The sequence below is a fragment of the Geospiza fortis genome, unplaced genomic scaffold, assembly GCF_000277835.1.
Source record: "Geospiza fortis unplaced genomic scaffold, GeoFor_1.0 scaffold128, whole genome shotgun sequence".
Classification (NCBI taxonomy): Eukaryota; Metazoa; Chordata; class Aves; order Passeriformes; family Thraupidae; genus Geospiza; species Geospiza fortis.
In genome coordinates this window covers 2,188,896-2,206,639 of record NW_005054420.1, presented here as the reverse complement: position 1 = coordinate 2,206,639, position 17,744 = coordinate 2,188,896, and the positions used below count along the sequence as shown (strand labels likewise).

Here is a 17,744-nt window from a genome sequence, read left to right as displayed (position 1 = left end):
GGCCCCGCGGGGCGGGCGTTCCTCCGCCGGAGGACCCACCGTGGCCGCCACCCGGGGCGGGCCGGGATGGGGGCATGGTCGGCTCCAGGGAGGAATGTCCGGGTCAGGAGCCGCCGGTGCGGCCGCACCTGCCCGGTCCTTCGCGGGTACTTGGCGGGCTTGATTGCGCTGAAACAGCCTATAACCTTTTTTATTTTTATTTTTTTCTCCATACGTGGGGTTTGTCTTTTGAAACTCACTTTTTCCCTCCCACTCGGAGACACCTGCTCGCAGGGTTTGTCGCGGCAAGCCGTGCATTCGGGTGCCTCTCAGGCTCCATTTTTCTGACCGTCGTAGATCGGTGGTAGGTTTCACTGTTGCTGCTGTTCAGACAGGTGAAGCACTAGGAATGACTCGGGTGTGCTGTACTGTACAGTTAAACCGTGTGACTTCTGCTCTCAATTACCTTCTTGGTCTCTTCACTCTCTAGCTAGTTGAGCCCCTGCCCTTGTACTGATATCATGGAGTGCTTGGTCTGCCAAACTGGGGTGCCCTGTTGCACATTTGTGCTTGAGTTTTCAATTGTTTGAGGTGATTAAGTGGAGTCAAGTATGAGAGGTTTTGCTTTTTTTAAACTTTTGCTGGATCTCTGTAAAATATATGAAGCTCTCCTGATTGATACTGTCCCCTGGCCAGCTGAAAAAGGTACAATTTTTCAGAATTGGTTGGCATAAAGAAGGAAAGCTTTTCTGTTGGTGAAGCTGCTGATTAGCACTCATGTTTCTCTCTCTCTGTGCTTAGATTGAGCGATTGGAAGTCAGCAGCTTGGCGCAGACCTCCAGTGCCGTGGCCTCCAGCACTGATGGCAGCATCAATGCAGACTCTGTTGATGGGACCCCAGATCCGCAGCGGACAAAAGTGGCCATCACACACCTGCAGCAGAAGATACTGAAGCTGACAGAGCAGATCAAAATTGAGCAAACAGCCCGTGACGACAACGTGGCAGAGTACCTGAAATTGGCCAACAATGCAGACAAGCAGCAGAGTGCCCGCATTAAGCAAGTGTTCGAGAAGAAAAATCAAAAGTCAGCCCAGACCATCTTGCAGCTGCAGAAGAAATTGGAACATTACCATCGAAAGCTGCGAGAGATTGAACAGAATGGGATCCCTCGGCAGCCAAAGGATGTCTTCAGAGATATGCATCAGGGTTTGAAAGATGTTGGAGCAAAAGTCACTGGCTTCAGTGAGGGAGTGGTTGACAGTGTAAAAGGCGGACTTTCCAGTTTCTCCCAGGCCACACATTCAGCAGCAGGAGCTGTGGTTTCCAAACCCCGGGAGATTGCCTCCCTCATAAGGAACAAGTTTGGGAGTGCAGACAATATTGCTAATCTGAAAGACTCCTTAGAAGAAGGCCAGGAAGATGGGACAGGTGGCAAGGCTCTAGGTGTTATTCAGAACTTTCAGTCAAGCCCAAAATATGGCAGTGAAGAGGATTGTTCCAGTGCCACATCAGGCTCAGTGGGAGCCAACAGTACAACAGGGGGCCCTGTGGGAGCTTCCAGCTCCAAAACAAATACTCTGGATATGCAGAGCTCAGGGTTTGATGCAATACTGCATGAGATACAAGAAATTCGAGAGACACAGGCAAGACTGGAAGAATCATTTGAGGACCTTAAGGTTCGCTACCAGAGGGATTACACGTTGATAATGCAGACCCTGCAGGAGGAGCGGTACAGGTATGTGCTGTGGTACTTCGTTTGACATTCCAATGCTGTGATTGTAAAGCCACCAGAGTTGTGGATGGTAGTGCTCAGCAGGCTGTTCCCAGCAGCCTGATTCAGGTGGATAGTTCTGAGGTCTTCTCAGGACTATTCCCTCCCAGTTCTGCCTTTTATAAATATTTCTATCTTGCTGCTTACCTCCCTCTCTATACAAGAAAGAGATTGTAAGGAAAAAGGTTATTTCAAAATGTTTTCAAGATGAAAAGTGAAGCTGAAGAGGTCTAATAAGGTGTCCCAAAGCCAGGAGTACATTGATGCAATTACTGTTATCAGACAGTGCTTTGCCCTGCAAAAAATCCTGAAAATATTTGGATCAAAGCAAATGAACTAATGCAGGGAACTAATGCAGACATGACTTGACCCTGCCTTCTCCAACACTCAGATCCATATCTACCAGAGAAAGAAACATTCCAGCTTTCTTCAAGTTCTCTAAAAATACACGATCTTGCCCATGTGCCAAAACTAAGATATCCCTTCCCTTCTTTGCTCAGTCCACAGTGGAGGCACTCAGGGAAATGAAGTTGAATTAGATGTCAGATACTGACAGTGCTCTTGTTGTGGAGATTATACGGCATTGGAAGCAGGTGACCTATGTTTCCATCAGTCTTCCCCTCACTGGAAGAAAATGGAAAGGTGGAGCAGTTGCTGCAGTACTGCTGATTCCTGATGAAGTCACAGGGGAGAGGTGACAGTGGCCTTCAGTAAGGCAGCCTGACCGGCTGCCCCCACCTCCCTGCTGAGGAAAGCTGCCCATGGAGAGGTGCTGAGGGAATACTTCCCTTTCCTTGCTGGGTAGGAGAGGCTCTCTGCAGACTGCCCTGTGCTGTCCTGCGGAACACCTGATGTCCCCCCACGCGCATGCTGGGAGCAAGGGCTTGACTCCCGGCTCTGAAGGGAAGAGTTACTAGTTGCCCTTCTGCAGGCATCCCGGACAGGATTCTTAAAATTTAAATAACAAATGCAAAGCGCAAGCCCTCCTTCTGATGAAGGACAGTACGCTGTTGTCATGAGGTTCTTTATGGCCTTCATTGCTTTGCCAGGATGTGAAACACAACCTGAAAGGCACAGCAGAGCTGCTGGGGGTGTGTACGGGCTTGCTGAAGTGCCCTGTGCCACTTGCTGCACTGGTTTGTGCAGTGTAACATAGAGTTGCCCTACAGCTCTTTCGACATGCTTATGCCAAAGCGTTAGAAAAACTCTGGAAAAGGCTAACCTGCTAGGGTCTGGTAGAGACAGCAGGCTCTCGGTGTGCTTTGCAGAGCTTGGGCAAACAAAGCCAGACCAACACTACTTTCTAATTCTGCTTTGTAATAATCAGCAGTTTGACTGAAACCGGCAAACAGCACAGCAGCTTTGGTTCCTTGTGCCTCAGTGTCATCAAGTCATCCCAAAGCAATGCAGAGCTGGATCTTCTGCTCCTCAGACAGGAGAGAGGTGCTGTTGTCTGTTGCTGTGTAGGTTGTTGTTTCACACACACAGCAGCAGCCATTCATGGTGGAACGCTAATGCAAGCACAGCATAGCTGAAGGAGTGGCCTGAAAGTACAATAGCAGACCTTGGGGACTGATGTGCGCTGTCAGCTAAGCGGGCTGCTTACTGCCCAGCATCTCTGAGCAAGGTTCACATAGGTCCCATACTAGCTCACCATGAAGTCATATCTGTTATGTGCCATTAATCTTTGCGGAGCACTCCTCTGAGGTCAGCCCAGACCCCAAGCACTAACCAAGGCAGCCTGGAGTGAAAAGCAGGGGCAATCTGCATTTGGCTTATAAAAGCTTAAGACAGTAATTTAGACCTGTCATTTGGAATGTTGATGCAAATTAATTAAAGGTGTGACCTTTAAAGAGGACCAGTTAAACCACACTCCGTGCCCTTGTCTGTGTGGGTAACTGCATGATCAGCAAGAGCTCATGGGTTAATCACGGTTAGATGACTACAGGACTGTACAAATGTAGATTCTTGTTTTTATAGCTTCTGTATTTTGAACTATCACAATGATAAAAGCCAACATCACCTTAGAAGTGGATGGTGATGTAATGTGTCCAAGGGCAGAGGGTGCCGCTGCCTTGGCAGGGAGGGGTGGTGCCTGTTCCACCAACTGGAACCTCTCTTGCTCCTCAGCTCTCTTCAGAAAAAAGCTAAAAGAAGGGAAAAGTAGTTGTGATTTAATGCTGGCAGGCTGAGGATTCAGATTAATCATAATTGGCTTTAAAAGCTGTAAATATCTCCGAACTCTGCTGTTTATGGGAAGCTTTCAAAAACAAACACAGAGTTGAGTTGGAGCTTAAAAAAAAGTTTTTGGAGAAGTCTTTTTCTTGTCAGGTGACACTGAGTGTTTGCATTGTACCTGGAAGCTGGAACAAAGAACATGCTATGGCATTTTCTCACCTGGTCTTAATCCATTTCCTCTTTCTTAAATTGTCTGCTGTTTTGTAGGTTCCGATCTTTTTTCCCGTTTTTGTTTGTGCAGTTTCTGTTTATCAGCCATGGCTTGCCTCACAGGTTTTCCATGACCTCCTTCATCTCCTCCCTCCCCTCTCCCTGCTTCCAAATCTTGTCTACCATCCATGTGGCTGCCGGTTTGCTAACCCTAGTCTCTGAGGCAGGGACTCACCTGTCCAGTTGCTCCAGTTCTCCCGCCCTGGTGCAGGCCTGGCAGCACCATGGCAAGGCCAGGGTGGGCTGTGCTGCCCAGCACGTGCTGGCCCTTGAGCACTGCTCTGCTCCGCTGGGGCTGAGCCTCTGAGGAAGGAAGAGTCTGACGGTACTTGGCCATCATTGTTTTCTTCTGCACCCGGAGCAGGCGCTTAAATGGCTTGTTGCTAATCTCATTATTGGAAGGTGGCAGTTGTTTACTGGTACGAGCAGGGACTTTCTGTGCTATCAAGACTGAAATAAAGGTCCTGCTGAGTATTTTCATCTTGCTTGTCCCTTCAGGAACCTGTTTATACATGGCAAAACCATAAGCTCACATATTTGGAGTGTGGCCAGTCTAAGGTTTTGGGTTTCTTCCCAAGCCTGACAGCCTTGGAAAGGGCATTTAGGTCTCCCATGCTCCTGTCAGAAGAAAACCTTCAGCCTAAAGGCTAGTCACTGGTGCTTCCATTTGTCTGGGTTCTAATGTAGTCTAATTGTCACACTTCAGTCTGTCCTCATGATGTGTTTCAAAATAGATCAAAGGAGCTAAACCTCTGAGGTCTGGGAGGGTTGGCAAGGCTGTTCTGGAGTGCGGCCAGGCAGTGGAGGCAGCGTGTTGGTGCTCACCCAGCCAGGACAGCACCAAAACATCCCTGCAAAGCTGTCTGTTCTCCTTGCAGGGAGGCTCGGAGCTGGAAGTACAGGGATATGTGCAGGTGTCATGAGCAGCTTGTGCTCCCTGTTGGGAGCAAGCTCTGTCCTTCATCTGTCCTGCTAGATCAAAGACTTGGAGCATACTAGAAATAATTTCTGGTTTTACCTGTTTACTCCACTATTGGAAGCACTGTGGTCAGTAGCATAAAGATGTATTTAGTGACAAATAAAGATTACATGAAGGTTTGTATGGCATAGCTATAAAAAGGAAAAGGTCCATCTTGAGAGACATCTGAAGACAGGTACTAAACTTCATTCACAGTCTGCAGACGTCTTTGTAGCATTACTTTGATCAGAGTTTCTTTACTCACCATAGCACTCAGTGCAGATCAAATGCCTTTTTTTATCACATCCCTCACTTCCATGTGCTGTGCTAGCTGTGCATTTTGCAACTATTACTTTAAAATGCCTTAAAGCTTTTTTTAAAAAATGAGATGGTCATAATTGTGTTTCTGAGCCTTTTTCAGACCACTTTCGCAATTCCCATGCAGCGAGCCTCAGAAAATGTGGAAATACAACACGGCTATTTGAAATCAAGTGTTCCCATATCCCACACTTGAGACAAGCACCCCAGCTATTTACTGTGTCCGTAGAAACAGCTCTGATGATCTCTGTGATACTTGTGACAGGCAGCATTGGTCTGCTGCACAGAGATGTTTCTGGGCTGGACCTTGTTCTTTTAACGATAAATTTCACATTTTAAATAGTAACAAAATAGTTCTTCTTGAGGCATTTTCCATACATGAAGTGAAGTAGGATTTGATATTCAGGGCACTGCTATATTCACAGACAAGTTTAGTTTGTTCAGTAGACCCTGGCACTGATGAATTAGAGGCATGTATTTCATCTTAACCCTCTTGACAGGTAGCCTATCCCTTTTATTTGTGTAATACTCTCACTTAAATGCAAATCAGGTTTCAATAGGGAAACCCTGGTTCTGGGCCCCATAAGTGCTTTTTAAATTTGAACACCAGTAGAAAGCAGCTGGAAAAAATTATTTTCTAAATTGTAGATATTGGGACAAGAAGTGAAAAGAAGCTGAATGGAGGATGTGTCATTTAAAAAATAAGTCAGGGTAGGTTAGTGAGGGCAGGGATGTGGTTTTTTTAAAATAACCCAGTTCTAGCAGTTGCCTGACACAGTGAGTTCTGGAAGTGCAGGCGATTCTTGGATGCAAACTGCAGCAGTTCTGGTGTTGAGCAGGGAGTGAAGTGTGGATTGGGAATGATCTGGTTGTTCTGAAGTCTTCAGGGCAGGAAGATTGGAGCCAACCCTTCTGCTAATCATGTTCTGTTTAAACTCTTAACTATACAGATTAGCAGGGTTTCCTTATGTTTCCTGTAGATTGAGGTAGTTTTGAAGTTATTAAAATACAATTGTTTCCTGTTAGAGAACAGGATTTAAGCTGCTTGGCAACAGCTGCTTTATGAAAGGTGTTTTTATGTGAGAGGAGGTTAAAAAATACAATCATGCTATTTTCAGAAATGCTTAAGTTTCTTTTTGTGTAATAAACACACAGCTAAATTTTGTAATATAGTAACAAACTGAATATATTTCAAGTAATTGATGCTGCCTTTGGGGCTTGGAGTGGGTTTAGTTGTGATTTTTTGGTTGTTGGCAAGTTTTGTTGTCAGTTTTAAGTCGTGTGGGAACAAAGGGCAATATTAATTATCTGGGCTCCTTTGTTAGCCAGTCTTCATATGGCCATTCCCGTGTCAGTCCTGGGAAACCAGTTCTCTGGTGTATCCTGGCACAATTGCAGAGCTCTTTTGGCACCTTTCTGGGCTCAGCCATGTCAGCTGGCAGTTGTCTTGGTTTCACTGCAGGCTGACCACATGCATTTTACTGCTGCAAATTGTCATGCTGTGTCTGACTCCTTCTTAGTTTGAAGTAATATTGCATTAGGAACATAAACAAAAAAATATTTTCGTACTTGTCTATTGAAAACAAAACACTAAGACTGTTTTTAAAGGCTAGCTTTTGACTATAGATTCTAAAACACAAAAAAAAAGTCTTGAAGAAAACGAGAAGCAGGATTTGTGTCTTAGTTTCAGAACTTGTAATTAAATTCTTCATTCTAGATAAATATTTCTTATTCATCTTGTGGGGGGGGTTTTTGAATTAAATTCAGTGGAGTCAAAATAAAACCAAAATTTAAACAAGGAATTATCTCTGTGGTTATATCCTTAGAAATGTCTTGGTTATTAGCATCAAGATTCAGATGATAAGGACTGTGTGGTAAGCTTTTTCCATCTGCTACCATGAGTAGACAGTGGAAAAGGCCCAGTGGCCACCACAGCTGTGCCCATACCTTTTTTACCATCAGAGCTACCATTTCAGTTAATTTATAACTCTCTTAGGGAGAATCAAAACTATATCTCTCCGAGTTGTTATAACTCAGTTTGTTTAAGCAACCCTCTTCCTCAGGACTGCTCCTGGTCCATTCACCAGGAGCAAACTGAAAAATAAGCCTGCAGGTTAGTGATTCATGTGTCCTTCTTACAAAGAATGTGATGGTATTTGTTTGTTAAGTTGCATCATTCATGGGAGATAAAGGAAAAGCAAATCAAAGATCCATGTGACCTCATGCAGAGATCAGACAGTAACACCATGTTCTCTGAGGCATCAGTCACATGTCATTTCCGTGTAATTTTTATGCCCATTACTGTTCCAAGTGTAGATAAAAATGCTTAGGAGTTTATGGTGTTATAGAAGGGAACTGTTTGGTTTACACAGAAGTTTGGTGAATACCTCATTCTATTCTTATTCTGTCCTCGATTTCTTGCATCACTTAACAGTTACCATGCAATTGTGTGTTTTCTCCAGGTTAGGAACAGTATCACAGAGTTTACCTGGTAGAAAGAAGTAATTCCCAGCAAGAGGGCATTAGTGCTAGAGTGTGCTGTGTGCTGACTGAGGCAGCCATGCTGGTTTCAGTACACAAGCCATGGTGTTCATTGCTTGTTTGTCACTGGTATCATTTTGCCATCCTCTTCTCATTAAAGCCATTGTACCATGTGTTGTCATTTCTAGATGTGAAAGACTTGAAGAGCAGTTAAATGACCTGACTGAGCTCCACCAGAACGAGATTCTCAATTTAAAACAGGAGCTGGCCAGCATGGAGGAAAAGATTGCCTATCAGTCTTACGAGCGAGCCCGGGACATCCAGGTGGGTGATAGAAGCAACGACCCAAGTCCTGCCCTGTGCCTGCTCTTTCAGGAACTCATTCACTTTTGAAGTATGCCTGCACTTCAATATTTGATTTTAGTCCTTGTAGCTTTATTGCTAAACTGCTGCATTCCAAAAGGTCCTTTTTCCATCTCTGACCTCTGGGTATCTCTCCAGGTAATGTCCTCTGTAAAGCAGGGCTGTGTCCCACACAAAGGGAACCTGCTGCTCAGCTGGAGCAGAGCAGGAGCCAGAGCCCACTTTTTGTGCAGGTTTTTGTATTAGACATTCAATGGGCCGTGACCCAAACACTTTTTTACAGTCATGTTCCCAGTACACGGCCCTGGGGTGTGGTTGTGTCACTGATTTTATAGCAATGGTCACATACATCTAAGGAAAAATGGCTTTGTGTGTGCACTGCATTGAGTCAGGAAACAACTCTTTCTGTTGGCTTTGAAGAAATAAGGAGGTGTTTCTAAAAGAAAAATTTTTTTAGTATGTAAAAAAGGTTGTGAAACAGAGATCTTGAAGTTGGAGGCCCTTCTACAAAGCAAAGCAGCTGCTGACCCTTACAGAGAAAGGCCTATTCAGAAACAAGTCTCTTAACTATTTTAAGTACTTCCTGTGGTAGTTTTAACAGATATCTCAGTTCTGATTGCTCATGGGAAATATTTGTAGTGTGAGCAGAGAGTTGTAGGTTAAGAGTTCTCCCTTCTTCCTGCTGTGGTACTTCAGCCAGGTGATTTCCTCTGAAGACCAAGCAGGCTATGCTGTTCATACACCAGCTGTAACTGATTGTCAAACATTCTTCCTGGTCACTGCTGTTTGGGACAGCTGAGCAATTCTGCCCTGTGCTTTCAGGGGTCTTAACCAAGGAGAGGCATTCATGTTTCATTGACCCCCACAGACATGATGCAGTGAGAAATGTAACAGGTGACAATGACCTTTAAGTTAAATTTAATCAGTGTCTGTGGACAGTGGTACAATGGCCCCTGGCAGTGTAAACAGGAGGCTCTCCCTTGGGAGAGTGTTACAACAGTCGGGTTTTGTTCTCCTCTCTAAATTCAGATAACTGGAAGATGGAATTGAAGTGAGATTTCTCAACAGTTTTTTTTTAATCTTCATTGTATGATTCAGTACTTTTAGTGTAATCTTAAAAGTTGGGACAGCCTATTTCTCAGCACTGCTGGGGAAGAGGGAAGTGTTTTGTTGTATAAAAAACTATTTAAGAGCATGGGCTACTGTTGCAGAGGAACAGTCCTGGTTCCTTTTATGGTGATCAGTCTGGGAAGGACTGCTGCAGACTTGTATGTCATATTTGCAGTTGGCCTATGTGTCTGGAAAAGGTGACTCTTGAGGGAAGATTGGTGGAAATATTGTAACTTGGTATTTTCAAGAGCAGAAGTCTCTCTTGGTGTTAATTGCCTGGAAACCTCTCTCCTTCTCCCTAGCTCCCTGCATTGCATATCACCAGTGTTTTAGTGCAGGTTGGGTTGGTCCAGCTGGGGTTCAGCCTGGTGAAAAGGTCTGACAAATCCCACTTGAGTCAGTGGGGCTTTAAAGAGGTGGATTTGTGCAGGGTAGTCTTCTCCTTCCACCTCCTTTCATTTTGCCTCTCCCTGTAGGCAGTTCCATAAATCTGATGCTTCTTACCCTTCTAGATGTCTTTCCCCAGCTCTCACAGTCAGATGGAGCTATGCCAGTGCCACAGCTTGCTGCAGTCTGGAGAAGATACCCTTCCTGCAATGGCAGCTGTGCAGTCCCAGCCCTAGTGCCCCTCAGACCTTTCTCTGAGCTCACAGCTCATTAAGCAAGCAGAACACAACTGAGCCTTTGGTAGTTATTTTTGTTGATGTAGTTTTCTGCAAGGTTGCCTAGTTTTCTGCAAAGGGGTCAGATAAGCACAAGTGACTCCAAGGAAGGTGATGGAAGTTGAGGTTCTGGGAATGCACATCCCAGAAGAAGATGAAGATTTATGGCTAGGCACAGCACTTCTGTCCTCTAAGTGGCCTCTTGCTGAAAAAGCTGAAGTGACCAGGTGGCTGGGTAGCCCCCTTCTGGCAGAAGCTGTGGGGGTTCCCAGCCTAGCATCTCCACGTCAAGCTTTCTGGGTGTGGATGAGGCGCCATGGTGTATTGCAGGCTGCAGTGCCCAGTCAGCAAGGGGCTTCTCACCTCGGATATGGGAAATGGCACTGCTTCCTCTGCTCCCGCTGCAGGGCAGGAGCTCAGTGCATGAGCAGTGTGAGGTGAGGGGATGCTCCTGACTTGGCCTGGTAGGTGAGGTAAGAGATGTGAATTTGAGTAACCCAGTATGTGCTCTTGCCCACAGGAGGCACTGGAAGCATGCCAGACGCGCATCTCCAAGATGGAGCTGCAGCAGCAGCAGCAGCAAGTGGTGCAGTTGGAGGGGCTGGAGAATGCCACAGCCAGGAACCTACTGGGGAAGTTCATCAACATCTTGCTGGCTGTCATGGCTGTTCTCCTTGTCTTTGTCTCCACTGTGGCCAACTGCGTTGTGCCCCTGATGAAGACTCGCAATAGGACGTTCAGCACTTTATTTATAGTGGTTTTCATTGCCTTTTTGTGGAAGCACTGGGATGCCATCACCGGCTACTTGGAACGATTCTTGTCTCCCCCCAGATGATGGTGGCAGGAATGGGCTGCGCCGCTCGCTCCTGGCGCTCTTGGTGAGCAAGTGTGGCAAAGATTAGTCAGCGACTACTCTGCTGAAGTTTTAAAGTGTCCGAGTGAATTTGTTTACATTTAGAATAACGTTTTTTCTCTGCAAGATGCATTGCAATAGTATTTTTTAGATTTTACTCAAGAACTCTTTTGACGAGAATCCTGGATAATTTTTATGTAGCATGGTTCTCTTTGGATGCAAATCTTAAGATTCTTTAAAGTGTACAAAAGAAATGAATAAAATACAGAAATTTGGAGCATACCAATGGGCAGTTTAAATTGTGGCTTGAACTACTGTACTAAACCTGTCAGGAAGAAGAGAACGTGGTTAGCTTAAGATGAGCAAAGCTCGATCTAGTGCACAGCCTTGAATGATGGTACCACAGCAAACCTGTAACACTAAACTTTTACTGTGAAGTCTGCTCACATTCCATGTCCGAGTGTATGCATTGAGTGGTTTCTTTCCTTAACAAGAGAAAAACAACAACGTGTGGATCCCTCTCCCAGCTCAGCATCTGGGTTCGCCGTTTGTGTTAACCTGACTTCAGTAACTTTCTGTAAGGCTGGCTAACTTGGCTGAGTATATGGAGTGGAAGCCTCATGCCATATACAGTAACTGCACAGTTGTGCTACAGTATTTTGAAGTAGTCCTTGAAATACATATACTCTTTAAGCAGAAGCCCTTGGTCGCACTTTTAAGGTTTTTTTTTAATATATATATATATTCACAGATTTAAAAAAAATCCGAACAGCATACTTGAAGAGTGTAATACTCAAACTCTCAGTGCTTCCTTATTGTTTCTAATAGGATTTTTTATTATAATTATTATTATTATTATTGGGGTTTTTTTTTGAAGGGGTTGGGAGGGTCATTACTTTTTTTCTTTCAAATAAAGAAGTGATGTTTTTAAATGAAGAAATGCGTGAATAATTGTGAGCTGTCTTGTCCTGAAGCAGTTCTGAGAAGGGCAGAGAGTAGTTTCTAGTGTCAGGCTGTCAAATGCAGCACTGTCCATATGCCATTTGTCTGTCCTTCTGAGCTTAAAGATGCAGCATCATGGAAAACATCTGTTTTCTCCACACCTTTTTGTCATGCAGGGCTTTTTTTCCTTTTTCCACATGTGAAGGATGCTATGTTTGTATTTTTTGTTTGCATGTCATCTCTCATTCCTGGCCTCAGGATAAGAGCAAGGAATTTCTGTTCATCTCTTCCTAGGGAAAAGACAGGGTCTTTCGAGGAAAGAAATACTGACTCAACAGTTCACTTAACAGAATGGTTATCTCAAAAATAATTCTAATTAAAAAAAAAAAAAAAAACCCTGAAAAGTGAAACCAAAGTTTTCCTCCTGTCAGGTTCTGGTAAGATTATTTGTGTGTCTGTATCTGTGGTGTGCCATCCTCTTTTTCAGCCACAGGGGACAGCACTTGGTGCAGACGCCTGTGCAAATCTCGAAAGGAAATGCCAGCTTCAAATGCAGCCCCAAGTCTTCACAATGTGCCATTACTGGTGACCTGTTGGTACAGGTAGGCAGCCCTCAAGTCCAAGGAGTCTGTGTTCATTCTGTGCTGATTTTTAACTGCTGTCCCTTTCACCATAACAGTGCCAAGATTCATCTTTTGTCTTCATGAAATCTAAAAAAACCCCTCCAGGATTTTGTCAAAACCATTTATGGTGTTTAGTTAGGTCTTACTGTTTTCTTTCATTCCAGGATCAACTTCCCTCTAGGAATCAAATGCTGCCCAAGTGACCTAAACCAGTTGAAAACATACATGGGCATATATGAGACATGTACAACATACATACACACACACATAGATAGGCATTGTGCTATGATACAGATTCTGGGTTCTGAGAAATTCCCTCAAACAAGGTTAATACCTTGAGTGTTTTCTGATTGCCAGCAAAGGCAAGCCCTCCACTGTCCAACCATCTTTGTTCCTCCAAGGGTTCTTTTTATCTGTAGTCACAGGAAACTCAGGTGCCCTTCCCCCAGGGATCCCAGTACACCTCTCTGTCACCATGTGCACTAATCTGCTCCTGTCCTAATTAAAACAAAGATTGACATTTACAGCTGACTCAAGCCAAAACTGCTTGTGCTTTCTGCAGTGCCACAGCCAGAGCAGAGGTGTGTGGTCATTCCCTCCCTTGCTCCTGGCTCCGGTGAGGCTCTTCTCTAGTGACTCACATTTCTTGGCTAACTATCATCTTGCCATTTTGCAGGTTTTGTCAGAAACAAATGTGTGAATAACAGTAAGAACTGATTTGGCACATAACTGAAATACTTTGTTGCCTTTTTTTTCCTGAAACCTGGCCTTTGTACCTCTTTTTCTCAGTCTTGTTCACACTACAATTGCTTAAGATAGGTTTTCATGTGGTCAAATCAGGAAGGAGTTAAAAGCCAGTGGCTCTGGACACTCAGTGTCTTTAGTATTTAAGGAAGTGTTGTCTCTCTTCTTTATATCCTAATTTCATTTCTTTTCTCAACTCTGTCATATTCAGTAAATATCATTTGCTAGCTTGCCAGAAGGTGCAGGCTTAATAGAAACTGACATCTCAGAACTCTTTGGTGAAGGCCATATACATATGGGTCTGGACAAAGTGTCTGTCTTTTTCTCTCTCAACAGTTTCTTCCATTCCAGAAAGTTGTCTGCAGTAACGTCATGTATGATGCTGCATCCACTTCTCATATCCTAACACAACTGCCATGTGTTTTGCCTTTTGCACTAGCAGAACATTTGGGGGTTTTCCTCCCTCTTCAATTTGAAAGTCTGTGATGATTTCTGATAGCTTACTGATGATGTTGTTGGAAATGTGATTCTAGCTTTAAAGCTCCCTTTCCTTGTACATGGTTGTGTTTGCTTTCCTGATGGAGTGTTTCTGGGTGACGCGTAGAGAACAGTTTCTGCTGTGGATGTGAGTGCGTGCGTGAGTACCTTTAATAGCCTCCTTTGTAGAGAAAAACTTTTTAGTGACCATCTCTGAGTTGCAGAATGTTTCCCAAATCATTTCATATTCGGAGCTGAAGTGATTCAGAAATTGCTTAGATGTGTTTAGCACATACTGCCTTGGCACATAAAAAGGGAAAAACATAATGGACTGTGTAAGTTCCAGGAGCAGCACCTCCTCATTAACATTTGAGGGTCCAAGTGAAGTTCATCTGTTTCCCCTATTTCCTTCAATATAAAGAAGAAAGAAAATCTGGATGCAAAAAAAAATACTTTTAAAACTTTTATAAAGTTCTTTTTTCTCTCAGCCTCATTAGTTTATTTCAAGGGTATTCAGCATGCTCCCAGCAGTTACTCTGTTGGTTTATTCCAATCCCATGTGTGCTTAGGTGGGATCAGATGAACTGCTGACTTATGTGCGTGTTACAGGAAAGCACTGTCAGCTTTGAAAATACGCATTTTTAAAATTAAAAAAAAGGCATTATAACAAGCCAAGCTACAAATGGTTCAAGATTGAGTAGTTTTGCCAGTTTTTAAATGAATTCTGGAAGTGGCTAAAGAGTTACCCTGTGTGTCTGTGTTGTGTATGCCAGGCGGTATAGTTGTAGGCAATTGACTTAGCTGTAAGTGTGTTTTAAAAGTGTAAAAAAATAAACAGAAAAACTCACTTGCACGGGTTGAAAAGTACAGAAATGACACTTGTGAACGTAACACTGTAGTTTATAGATCTTAAGCTGCTAATTGTTGAGAGAGATTTACATATGTCTTGTCTGATTGTCGCAGATTTATCTGTGGCAATTTTACTGTATATAAAAAACTTTAAATAAAGACCTCAGCTATTAACACCGGTCTAGTTTGGATCTTTCCAGAGGGGCGAGGGCACGGGAAGGGAGGTGCTGTCATGGAGAAGAAGAGGGGTGTGTCAAAACCGCTGAGCCCTGAGAGCTCAAAATGTCGGCAAGTTTTCCATAGCTCTGATTGTCAGACTTTATCTACACTCAGCTAGCCACACACCACTAGGGCACAACGAAAATAAGCTGGTGTCAGTGTCTGCTCTTTGCAGGTGGAGGAAAGGAGCAGCAGCATTGCATTCGTCCTCGTTGATCCTTTCCAGCCCCCTTGTGCCTCGGACAGCCTCTGGCAGGGTCCCTGCGGCCACACTGTGACTCAGTTTGCAGGTCAATTCAGTCAGACTTACCCACAAAGTGTCTGTCTTGGAAGGACCAGAAGTTGGTCCTGTATTTTTCCACCACTGGTCTGTGGCCTGCCCTGTCCCAGATGAGAACAGCCCTTGCTTCTGTGGACTTTGTCCTTAAGGGCCCACTCTGTGTGACATGCGTATTTAGAGGCAGGTGCACTTGTAGCATCACCCGTGTGTCTCAGGGAGCTTGTGATGGAGCAGTTCCAGGCCTGGCTCAGTTTGGATGAGAAAGGCTGCAGCTGCCAGGACAGCACTCCTTAGCAGAAAGCTCCCTCTCCCTGAGCAGAGGCAAGAGACTGCACAATGTTGGTTGAGCCCCTGCTGTAAACAAGAGGTATTTTGGCTACTGTGTTTCATAGAAGAATTTCTGAATCCTTTATTATTTGTAGAAACTGAAAGTGAGCAGATTCCTCACTGGTGTGGAGAAGATATTTGTTCCTCTTGGGTTTTGGTCACGTGGTATCAGGAACAAAGAACCAAGAAGGAAATGGAAACAATATTTTAAGGATAAAGGTACTGAGTCCTTTTCTCTGTTTTCACAGAGATGCAAGTACTGTAAAACCAGCAAGAGATCAAAAAGCAAAAGCAGCTGTTTGCAGGATTTTCCCCCTCTAATCTCCTCACAACCAGAATACAAATTCCAGCAGTTTATGGATGAAGCAAATGCATGGTGCTGCTTTTGCTAGAGCTGTCTGGCTGAGGATGGGACATGGTTGTGAGGGTAAATGGATCTGCATTCTTTTGGGACAGTCACCTGAGAGGTGCTGGCTGTGGCTCAGGAGCAGCAGGGGGCCATGATGACCAAAGGTGAAAGCACTGGCCTTCTTACTCCCATGTCAACAGATTTAATCTGATAATGTAGGGAATTAGGTGGTGTTACTCACCTTTTTGGTTAGTCTGTGGGAAGTGGTTTGATAGCTCCACCCAGGTCCTGAGGAACAAACAGGGATATGGCAAGGGTACAGCCATGATGGGTTGCAGCAGTGGAGGTGAGGAATTGGCTGATGTTTCTCACTGGAGCAGTCATTCTCCCCGGCCAAATAACATCACTTTGATGTGCTAATAGTGGACATTTTTGCAAACAGCCAGCTCCCTACTACAAAATACCAGTCTTTAAATTGTTTCTTAAACACCAAATCAACTGGTGTTTAAGTGTTGGTCAGTAGTTCATCAGCCTTAGTGGATCCTCCCTCACTGACTGGAGTTAGAAATAGGAAGAGGGTTCTTTGCTGCCTGAGTTAGCATGAAATAGAATATCCCAGGGCAAACCAGCTTTGCTGAGTGGCTTGTACTCTAGCCAGATCCCCTCTGAAATTAGGAATAAGAGTCACCTTGAATGTGTTCTTGGCCTTTGTACCGGCCTTGTGCTAACCCTGGCCAAAGGGGAAAAAATAAGTAATATTGCCTGAGAAGGGCCAGAGCAGGATGGGAAGATGCAGTGTGTTTTCAGCCCTCTTCCTCAGTGCAGCTGTTCCTGTAGTCCTGCCTGCTTTCAGCTGATACTCTCCTTGCCTTACAACCAAGAGGTCTGAAGGCATTCAAAAGTTCTCCACTACACATAAAACAGTGTTTTCAGACTGGGGTCACCTATCAGATCTCTGTTGCGACAGCCTGAGGACACCTCTGGCTCCAAATTATTGTTTGAAGAACACCTTTACGCCTAATCCTGATTGTGACCTCCAGGGAGGAGGATGCCTGAGAGCCTGTCTGGCCAGGATAGAGAAGCAGATGAGTGTGACACCACATTGCGCTATCTGGTCAGTCAGCTCCTCAATTCCACCTGATTCTGGCACTACTGACACATCTGCATATCACCGAGGCGCCTCCCCAGTCCCTGAGGGTGAACAGGAGCTCTGGGCCAAGCCAGCCCCGTTCCTCCTCAGCTCTGCTGAGCGTGTCCCTGAAGGGGATGGTGCTGACACAGATGAGCGCACTGAGGGGGAGGCAGCTGCTTGGTTTTCTCTGGGAAGGAGCTGTGACAGCATGGCTCATACTTGTCTCAGACACACCTTGAGAACTAAACGAGATATTTTACAAATATCCCATCCTGCTTACCTGGGCAAAGGATCCTGAGAAGAGAACAGGGACTGAATGAGGAAGCGGGTGACGTTTCACTGATGGAGCACTCCTCAGCAGAAAACATCTTCAAGGAAGCAACATCCCTTGACACTCCTGATTGTTGTCTCACACGTCTTGAAGCAGTTGTGACCCTTGGCATGGGTAAAATAGTCCTGTCCCACACTGCTCAAGAGCTTGGGCTATGTTCCTCCAAAAATGTTTCTTTGAAAGATCGTTCACCTTTTTCAGATCAGCTCTCCACCTCCATTGGGCACATCGGCATTTCCCTCCACCTCTGGAAACAGACTGGCAGGTAGGTATCAGCTGGCATTCCATCTGTCCCGTCCATTGCTTTCCCAGCTGGCAAAGGCCAGTTGTTGCTGGGAGCGGCCAGACTGGCCCAGGCTACCCCGAGTGCCCAGAGCCGGGCCAGGGGGTGCCTGGGGCACTGCTGCCGCGAAGTTATAGGGACGGGATCTGGACCGGCTGATGGGAACCCTTTTGATCTCGGAGTTAATGGAGGGGCCCTGACGGCTTCGAAGGCTCCGGCCCGCGTGACCCGCGCGGGTCCCGCC

At 45.1% G+C, this 17,744-nt stretch overlaps 1 protein-coding gene across 4 annotated transcripts in view; it reads left to right on the top strand.

Moving 5' to 3' along the window:
• The window catches only part of TMCC1 (transmembrane and coiled-coil domain family 1), a 73,776-nt gene extending 59,023 nt beyond the window's left edge, over nt 1–14,753 (top strand). For 2 of the 4 annotated variants that reach the window (XM_014309314.2, XM_031061612.1), the window contains 3 exons: nt 781–1,715; nt 8,145–8,280; nt 10,612–14,753. In XM_014309314.2, coding sequence (XP_014164789.1) covers nt 781–1,715; nt 8,145–8,280; nt 10,612–10,926 — 1,386 coding nt within the window. In that variant the 3' untranslated portion in view covers nt 10,927–14,753. The remainder of the gene's footprint in view (nt 1–780; nt 1,716–8,144; nt 8,281–10,611) is intronic. The other 2 variants (XR_004082337.1, XM_031061613.1) reach the window with 2 other exon arrangements.
• The last annotated feature ends 2,991 nt before the right edge of the window (nt 14,754–17,744 follow it).